General features: G+C 30.6%; 2 protein-coding genes across 2 annotated transcripts in view; both read right to left on the bottom strand.

Annotated features, from left to right (window-relative positions):
• Positions 1 to 10068, bottom strand: part of LOC125822134 (PHAF1 protein At3g51130) — a 128654-nt gene extending 118586 nt beyond the window's left edge. The window contains exon 1 of the mRNA XM_049501512.1: positions 10065 to 10068. The gene's annotated coding sequence lies outside the window, so the exon portion shown is untranslated. The remainder of the gene's footprint in view (positions 1 to 10064) is intronic.
• LOC125822140 (agamous-like MADS-box protein TM6) lies at positions 732 to 4625 on the bottom strand. Its single transcript, XM_049501517.1, has 7 exons — positions 4264 to 4625; positions 4115 to 4181; positions 3959 to 4020; positions 3497 to 3596; positions 1452 to 1493; positions 1293 to 1337; positions 732 to 1184 (listed from the first exon to the last, which is right to left on the bottom strand). The coding sequence occupies exons 1-7, from the start codon at positions 4449 to 4451 to the stop codon at positions 1011 to 1013; spliced, it is 678 nt and encodes a 225-aa protein (XP_049357474.1). The 5' UTR covers positions 4452 to 4625; the 3' UTR covers positions 732 to 1010.
• Positions 10069 to 10354: the final 286 nt, after the last annotated feature.

The following is a 10354-nucleotide window of genomic DNA, read 5'->3' on the forward strand; positions in this document are numbered from 1 at the left end:
GTACTGTTAAAAAAAATTCAAAACTCTGTTATATGTTTTTCAAAGTTTTAAATGAAAATCACAATTCATAAATGTTGTAAAACAACTTTCAAACACAACTATTTTCTAAAATTAATTTTTCCAAAACAAAGTTCTAAAGAACACAATTCCCTAATTATGTGTCGACTTTCTAACAAGGACAATGAAGGAATTTTCAACTAAATATCTTCTATAGAAAATCATGTTATAAGGAAATCAATATTTTTTTTATGCATATGTAATAGATGATAAATCTTTAACCACACAATTTCCTAATAGCATCCATAGTGCCAAACGGATCTAAAGCAAAAGCATATTCGGGGAATTATTTGACTATGCCAGTTCAAACGAAAGTTGTATTGTTGATACCTTTATCCCTGCAAGATCCTCTTTAATTTTTTTCCTTAGAAGAAAAAATGTGGATGCACATATTTATAACAATTCATGATAATATACAAAGCTTATAAGTGCATCGTTACAATTGGATACAGCTACCTAATACATACATTTTTGACGTGTAATCTATGTGTGGTAGATCTAAGATAACAAGTACAGGGAAAAAATTTGATGAATCAGATAATTCAGAATGACCTAAGTAGAACATATACAGATCTTAAGTTAAATTTAACAGCTTAGCTCCATTGATGACAAAATATTAAGATACATATTGCATAACATTCTAAAAAGAACCTAGTGGTATGGACAGCTAACAATCAAGTCGAAATGGAAAATTGATTAATTGAACATACATTCAAGGCATCACCCATATATATAGGAGTTGAAACACCTAGAATAATAAAGTGCTTAATACAATAAATAGGACAGGAACCAAATCCAGACTCAGAGCAAAACCTAATTAATTAGATAAAGTAGTAGTGTTTGCAGCTTGCAATATTTAACTTTTTTAGTAATAAGATATAATTTGGGAAGTTGATTCGAATAAGTAACTCAGCATTTAAGGTTTAACGTCATTGCTGCAAATTGATACATCTTCAGGAGAGACGTAGATCACGAGAACCAAATCCTTCTTCATTTTGAAGATTGGGGTGCAATGGTTGTAGGCGAAAAGCATAAAGGTTGTGTACTCCATTCGCAAATGCCACAGCAGAGTTGTAATGCCCCTCATTTTCCACTACACCGTACTTCGGATCTTCACATTTTGCTTCCTTTGATAAAGCAATTACGTACTTTTTGTGTTAGTAAACAATTCCCCCATTAATCAACCAAAAACAAATAAATCAGCATATGAACTGAATTTATAAAGAAATATTTACCAAGTCAAGTACGAGGTTTCCATGTTGCTCTTCTAAGTTCCTCACCTATTTTTGTCATATAGAAGAACCCATTGCACTTTGTAATATGTCCCAGGCAAAATGAAAAGAAAGGAATTCATCTAAAATATTAAAAAGTAGAATTAACAATGAAAAACTTACCTTCTTCCTGCAGGTGTCTGTTTGATTCTTGATCACGTGGTACTGTAGGAAATCATAGAGGCTCTTATAGTTAAGTACGTAAATAATACATGTGGAAAACTAATTCTAATTTTATTTGATGACGATGTAAAACACAAAAAAAGAACACTAAAATGTAGTTTGATCGACCTATCATATGATCAATTACATGAATGAGTCACCAAAATATTACTACTGTACTATTCTTTTCGTTTCAATGGTCTTCTCTACCAAGTACTGATTCAAAATGGGGGAGCAAAATCTTGTAGCAAGACAAGCAATTATAGCAATGAAAGGCCATCCAGGTACAGAAGAAAGCACATTAGCTCACTCCATAGCTACCACTTACATAGACGGAGACCATTTTCGAGATTGCACTAAGCCTCTTCAACAGGCCCTAATGGTATCATCCCCTGACTAACACAGCCATCAACCTTCTAAATGAACTTTCTTATGATGCAATGTGACATACTGCTTCAACACAACTAGAATTGGGCCTCAACGTAGTTGTAGTGTCGCCAACCGTTTTAAAAGGCTTGTTAAGCTTAGTGAATGTTTTGGTGCACGAGTTGCTATTGTTGAGTGAAAGCCCAATGATTTGGGCATCTGGAGATTGAGGGTTGAGCAGAGGGCTATGTTTGAAAAATCAAGTGTGTCACGCATTGTGTGTGGCACAAACTAGCTACATGGCTTATGGAAAAGGTATTTGAAGTGTGTTGTGATTATGATGTTGGAGAGGTTCCAAAAATTGTTGTGGACACTAATGCTGCTGCTGATCAAGGGGTTGAAGCATTGGTTCCTTCTATTTTAAAGTTTCTACAGTTAGGGTTTAGTTTAATGATGACAAGCTTAATGTAAGTGCTTTCAATGTATGCAGGATTACGCAGCTTAACACATAGAAGCATATGAAGGGAAGTCAAGTAAAATAGCTATATGCTAATATACCTGTATGGGAAGAACTCAATCAACATCTGTTAAAGAAGGAATCATCTCGAGTGAGCAAAATTAAATAAGAAGATTCTGCACTTATTAAAACTCAAGATCTCAAGGCAGTAATCAAATGACCTCTATGAAAACAAGTACCAAAACACATATTTCTCGCCAAAACTCTAGAAGCTAATCAAGTCCAGTTGAAGACTATGAAGACTTACTCAACGGCTGCATGTGAACGCTCTACACTTATTCTTGGAAAGAAAGAGTTGGAAAAATATTGGAAGTACATATGTGGAATAGAAAAGAATTTTCTTCAGGAATTGCAAATGCAACTTAATAGCAAGCGCAAATCCTTCGGTCATAGCTCTATCAGATCTAACCAATCGAATCATGATGTGAAGTCAACCAGTAAAAATCTTGGCAGTGACAAACCTGCCTCTAGTAGGTCTACATATCACTCTGTCACTAATAATACGAAGACAGATTACTCGACTAGCTCAGGTTAGTCAACTGAAATGAATTCTAAGAGTGACAAACCTAATTTAGGCAAGTCGACTCATCAATTAGTCACTGAGTAGCAATTCTTTCAAACGTATCATTTTTGTGATAGAGTGGTCATGAATTTTATAAATGCATATTTAGACACCCAGACACTCATGGTTTGACCTTAACGTATTACAAATAACCTTGAGTCTAACCTTGAATGCTCAAAGCTGCACCTGTCACAAAATGTTTGGCATTTTTGGCAAGTATAACAAGACCAGCTTGAAGAACTATTAAAATGGCAATGTTGTATTCACTAATGTTTAAATTAAATTGGTCCAAGCTGAAAAGATTCGTTGCCTATACTTCAAACAAAAGTTGGAACACTTTTCTGTTCTCGAGACTCAAAATAAAGTGAACTTTGCCTAACATCTAATATACACTATTTCACAATTTTGATAAAAGAAGATATCCTGAGTACTTAATTTTTTGATAAAAGTTAAAGTTATCCTCAGTACTTAATTTAGGTCCATTTAGCTTCAGAAATGGATAAAATTTATTCTAGATTAACATAACCCCAAAAATGTAAAGAGTAAGGTACGAATAATAACCTTTCTTTCACGAATCTCAGCTACAGATTCAGTGATGTTCTCCTGCAAGTGGCATAGTTCCTGCAAATTGAGTCCGCTCATGTCTTCCCCTGTTCTCTGCCTATCAACAGACACCAACATCAGACATTTCATTATCATTGCTTGATTACACATACCAAAAACAAAAATAAAAATGATCACATGATAGAACTCATTAACCATCCTTCAATTGCTCAAATTAGAAAGTTAAAAGCTATATTATTAATCCAACGACATATTCAATGTAATCCCACCAGTAGGGTTTAGGGGAAGGGTAGAGTGCACACATATCTTAGCCCTACCTCATAAGGATAAAGCATTTTCAAATAGTTTTGAAAAAGGGAATACAAATATGGGTGAAGTAACAGCAATGATATGCAGAGTAGTACACAATATGTACAAGAAAGAACAGTAACGAAAACGAAATAATGATCCTAATATTACCTTATCTCTCTTCTTAGCTTGTTATTGATCTCTTGCAATCTCTTCAAGTTTTCTTGCATTTTCTGCACACATACATTCAAATTACAAATTGATTTCAATTTCTAGGGTAAGAGTATACTAAATCAAAGTTAAACCACAAAATTTAAGAAATTATACCTCGTAGTGAGTGCTCCAAATATCAACTCCAAGTGCACTCTGATACTGATCAATCATCTTTTTTGTCCTGATAGAAAAAAAATAAATTTAACCTCTTTTTTTTTTCAATAAAGCAATTTTTTTGTGTGTGTGTTGAGAACATAACATACGTAGTGTTTGGGCTTGTGAACTCATGATATTTCCTGGTGCTTGATAGCATGATGAGAGAGATCTTAGCGTCACAAAGAACAGTAAGTTCTTTAGCTTTCTTGAAAATACCATTTCTTCTCTTGGAGTAAGTGACCTGCCTGTTTGTCGAGTTTTCGATCTTCTTGATCTCAATTTTTCCACGACCCATTCTGGAGGAAGTAGAAATTGTTGTAATGGAGATGATGAAACGAGGGTCATGTTCATTGTTGATGAATGATGAAGTTAAAGAGAGGAAAAAGTGAAGAGAGATGGGTGGGTTAGTAGAGAAACTATATCGGGAAAAGAAAGATTGAAGTGTAGTAACTGCACTACTATAAGGTTTTGCCTATTTTGTGAAAGTCTCTCTGGCTTTCATTATCATTACTGTTTAACGTGTGATGTCGGCTCTTTGACCAGGACAACTCCTTATTCACCATTACCTAAGGGTTTTTTTTTTGAGTAACTTTCAAAAATAACTATATTTATAGGGTTAATAAATATCAATAGCTATAAGTATGTTATTTACAATAAATTACTACAATTTATAACATTTTTTTGCTGTATTTTTGTATAGTTTTTTATTTTATTTATTTATACATTAATACATCTTTAAGTACAACAAATTAAATAAAGAATTAACTCTAAATATAACCCACTATCCTTACATTACATCCATACAATGAGCAACTTCCCATAATTAACTTTATAACTGAAAATTACTCATTTAAAGACATATCATATTATATTCTTTATCAGTTTAACAAAAGTTGTGATACATCATACTCAATTTTCTTGTTGTCTCCATAATTCTTATTTTGGCATCGTAAAGGTATTAATTTTATTTTTTTGTTGATTCAAGTTATTGTATGTAAGCAAATTGTAATTTGTGAATGAAGGTTAAGTATTTCGATTTTGAATAGGTGAACTACATGGCAATAGATACACTAGTTGTTAAACAAAAAATGAATGCACCAATATAGAATACAATGAATACGTTGTTGTTAAACACAAAAATGAATACGTTGGATACAACTATACTTGTATTCCCTAATCAACTTTTTATCTTGGATATAATACTTATCTATCTAGATATAATTGTATTCGCAAATCAACATTTCAACTTGTGCTTGTATAACAATACAAGTATCTATGTATATAAATATAGATACATTCAACATTGTTGGTAAGCAAAAATATGGATACATTAGACAAACGAGCAAAAAAGATACAATTTGTGGGTATCAAACTGTATAAATATGGATACATTAGACACACGAGCAAAAAAAGATACAATTTGTGGGTATTAAACTGTATAAGTATTCTTGTAAATAAATTTTTGAAAAGGCCAACAATATTGTATTGATGTATCCAACTATACTTGAATTCCCTAATCAACTTTAAATTTGACTGAGTACTTATGTATTCAAATATAATTGTATTCACAGATCAACAATTCAACTTGTGGTTATATAATGATACAAATGTCTATGTATATAAGTATTCTACTATATACAAAATTGACAATCAAAGAACCCTCAATCTCTTTTTTGTTCATGTTCTTCTCGTACTCATTTTTTAACAACTATACACATGCATACGAAATCAAATTTTCTAACAATTTTAATACAAGAGGACAATCCATAATATAATGACAATGGCACACAATACATGTGTTGAGATATATAAGTAAATGACATTAAACTAAAAAAAAAATAAAGCATACAAATCTCAATTTCATTTTCCTCTTGTTCCTGCTCGACTGCTCTATTTTCACACCCACTTGAATCAATATTATTGACTTTTCTCCTTTTTTTCAAGATTAGTTTTCACTTTTGAACCTTTTTTCTTCTTTATTAATTTTGCATGTTCGATTTTTTCAAGCAGATTTAAGGGTATATGGTCATTAACCTTTTTTGTTCTTCTTTCGTTCTCCATTGCAGCAGTAGAGCCTGAAATTTTGACTTCTTGTTGAATAATACACAAATCAAAAGAAGGTAGTTCATCCAACAATTTGTCAAATAAATGTATATCTCTCGTATCTCCTCAGAGTATTAATTTCAGCCATTGAAATGGATAAACAAATTCTTGAATCAAAACCCTATGAAAATAGAAGAAAGTGTAGATGTGTAGATATATAATATTCATAAAAACGAGATAAATATGCAATTAGAAGATATCTGATGAATACAAAATCACAAAAATTACTCTTGCAGTGATGTAAAGGATCTTGAATTTGAATGAATTTGGGGGGAAAAAATCAGAAAGTATGTGATGTATGAATATTGATGAAAGAGAAAAATTTGATGATGATAAACGTGGGAAAAGATCACAAATGTGCCTGCCATAATTAATTAGGCATTCAATAATTACTTTCCTATTTAATATTTATTTATTATATTATATTATATATATATATATATATAATTATTTATTTGTATATAATTAAGTTTGCTATTTATAATCTAATTATATCCATATAACATGAAAAAAATTAAAATGTAGCTATTTTTCTTGAATATATATGGATGTTTGTCATAATCTGAAGTTTTTCCTTTTTTTTTTTTACGGTTGTAAATTCTGTTTTCTATTCATCATCTCCCTATCCACGTATCTTTTTTTCAGATTGGAGCATCCACATTCATGTACTGGGGATATTTCCGCCCCACCCGTTCAATCAGTCCGTCCGAGATGGAGGGCATTTTCATTTCCTCCGGACTCAAGGATAGTTGGTATAAGTAAAATAATGCATGCATTAATTCTATGTATTAGTACTATTTTGTTTGGTACATTTTTTCATGTTATTTATAAGGGATAAGGGTCTAAAAAATATCTTAATTTTGGTCGGATTTGTTGTTGCGATACTAAACTTTCATGAGAATCTATTACCTCCCTAGACTATTTAATACCGTATTTTAAACATATATATTTGTCCACGTGGACATAAAAAATAATGCAAAATTATAAATAGTAATGTGTCCATGTGGGCACATATATACCTTTAAAATACACAATTAAATAGTTCAGGGGGTAAAAAATACGGTATTAAATAGTCTAGGGAGGTAATAGGTCCTTATGAAAGTTTAGTATCGCAACAACAAATCCGACCAAAATTGGGATATTTTTCAGACCCTTATCCCTATTTATAACTAATATTTGCATTATTTATATATTTTATTGTGTGTTAAGGATAGAGCTATCAATATGGGTTGGCCCACCCTATCTGGGCCAACCCATACAGACTTTGCAATTTGACGGACCAGGTCGGGCTAACCCATTTTTTATGTGGGTCAGAAAATGGTCGGCCCAGCTCACAAGTGTGTGGGCTACGGGCTTTGCCGAGTCAACCCTCTTTTCTTAAAAGTATATTTTTTATAATTTTTTAAATTAAATTATAATTTAAAAATATTATCATAAATATCGACTACTGTTACTACTTGTTAATCAAATACACAAATAAAAATCCTTATATAATATTTATGAAGTTTGATTTCAAGTAAAAACATAAATAGCTAAATAGAAATATTAACCTAATTGTTTTCCAATGATCATAATAAAACACAAAAATTATGATAATATTCCACAGGCTATGGCCTATGTAGTAATTCCCTAGAAATTTTAGGAACTTTATTTTATGTAGTACATATTTTATAAACATAATTTGTATTTAAATTATAATATTTCAAACTTTAAATAGATTTTGAGTATAGACTCCAGTTATTTTTAATACTCTATTTTATTTTTATTTTTTAATAAATTTTTATTTGGCCCACGGGCCGGCCCTATCCATATTTCTCAAGCCCCACAAATCGACAAGTTTATTCAGGCCCGACTAAAAAGCTTTTTTCTAAAATGGGCTCCAAAAATCGTAGTCCAGCCCTATCAAATCACGGGTTAGGCCAGGCCGGCCCAACAGGCCTAGCCCATATTGACGGCTCTAGTTAAGGAGTGTATTACTAATACCATGGATTTCTAGGTATTAGTGATGCAAGAATTTTTAATAGGAAAAATTACGCGTATAAGCAAACTTATACTAGTTAATTAGTTAACATAACTATAGTTTGCCTTAATTACAATTCGCGACCTACTTTTAGCTACAATTACATGGTGCAGCTTTTTAGTTTTGTATAACTTGAAATTTGTATAACTTTTGTATAATTCAGAATTTGTATAATATAATTTGTATAACTTTTGTATAATTCAAAAAATTTATAATATATTTGTATAACTGTTTACACTTCTGATGTTTGTAATTGTATAAATTCGTTATTTCGAGTTTATACAAAAATAACTGAATTATACAAATGTACCCGTAAATTATACAAACCTGTGAATTTTACAAACGAGGCAGCATAAACTGTATCTACAGCCCGTAAATATGCAAACTATAGCTATGTAGCATAATTAAGTTTATTATAGTGGCTATTTGCGAAAGTTCCCTCTTTTTAATATATGTATTAGCATAGTTAAAGACTCAATTGTCCCTCAAACGCTTTTTTACATCTTTTTCACCATAATTGTGAAGGGTATTTTTGTAAATAAATATTTTTTTGCTATACGTGTTATTTTTAATACATCAAAATCAAACAATGCATAATAATTAATCTATATATATCAATGCAAGCATTACCAATACATTCTATCTAACATTATTCTTATACACTCTATCAAACGACCCAGGGCAACCACATTCGAAGGACCTGACTATCATGTAAAATTAGATTTTGAATTGAATTAAAAATTAACTTAAAGAGGGGGAGATTGTCTTAAAAGAGTAACTTATCGATGTGGATTCTTCTCATATACACATATAACTTTACCTTTGTACCTTAGGCCCCTAAAGTTTTAGTTCTTGATGCTTTATAAGTGCTAGGGAACCAATACATGAATAAGAGATTTTGAATGCTGCTGTATTAGTTAGGCATACAAATTAGGCAAAAGAAGCAAAACAATGTTACTTTTTAATTCTATAAAATAACACAAAATTATTAGTGAAGTGATTAATCGGCACCCTTGACCCTTGCCGCTAATAGTGCCATATTCATAAATCATAAGTAGTTGCACTCAAGGTTCAAGGGTGTAACTTAATACTGTAGTTAATAAAGTAAATTGAGCATATCATATGTTTTAGGTTCAAAATTCAGTAAAATAAAAAATAAGCCAAAAATAGTGTAAATAATTTAATAAACAAGATTGTCAGATCGATACTTATATTAATGAAAATTAACCAATACCCAATAGACTTATTAATTGAAATACATGAAAATTAACCTGAACACTTAATTTATGTATGTATATGATAAAACCTCAAACTCTTCAATTACATGAACTTCGTGGCATTATTTTTATCAAGGTCATGCAGCAATTACTATAATTAAATTGACTATAACATGATATGAAGAGAGCAAATTTTGCTATCCTAGAGGAGGACAATTACATGCTCGAGCTAGCCCAATTATTTCCTATACTATAATAGAGTGGCATGCATTGCCAGTTGTATAGTTAACTCGAGACATATCAAATCTTCATTTATTACAAGAAATATTAATGTCTCTGGACATTATTTAGTTCACCAGGAACATAGATCTCAATTAATTTATCCTGATTTTTAGATAAAAGTAAGAAGATGGTAATAAATTGAGTAAAAAGTAAAAGAAAAGAAAAAATTTAAAAGAACTACCATAAAAAGAAAACACGGAAAAGGAAAAGAAGTTAAAAGAGTTACTTTTTATTTTACTTTATTTGTAGTCACTTCTCTCTTTTTCTACTTTTTTTTATTTAACATTTGAAATATGAAATTATAAAAATATATCAATTAAACTTAATATATATAACTACTTAAAAAGTAAATAAGATTATAGTTTAAAGTATTTTTTGAATTTTTTTAACATAGTACATAAATAACAAAAAAATATATGAAGTCAAGAATAGGAGAAAAAAAAACCAATTATAATATTTAGTCAAAGAGATATTTTTAGCAAATTTTATAGATCAAAAGGAAAAAAACTAAGGAAAGAATAAAAATTTTCTTGAATAATAATAAATTATGATAATAAGGAAGAGAGATGGATGATA

Source organism: Solanum verrucosum, unplaced genomic scaffold (assembly GCF_900185275.1).
Source record: "Solanum verrucosum unplaced genomic scaffold, falcon-dt-bn FXZP01000103.1, whole genome shotgun sequence".
Classification (NCBI taxonomy): Eukaryota; Viridiplantae; Streptophyta; class Magnoliopsida; order Solanales; family Solanaceae; genus Solanum; species Solanum verrucosum.

Bases quoted from the DNA above. Each gene is read 5' to 3' on its own strand.
- LOC125822140 (XM_049501517.1), bottom strand. From the start codon at position 4,451: ATGGGTCGTGGAAAAATTGAGATCAAGAAGATCGAAAACTCGACAAAC. The intron at 4,182-4,263 runs GTATGTTATGTT...TTTTTCTATCAG, and splicing joins TTCACAAGCCCAAACACTAC to GACAAAAAAGATGATTGATC. The intron at 3,597-3,958 runs GTAATATTAGGA...GTCTGTTGATAG, and splicing joins AAGCTAAGAAGAGAGATAAG to GCAGAGAACAGGGGAAGACA.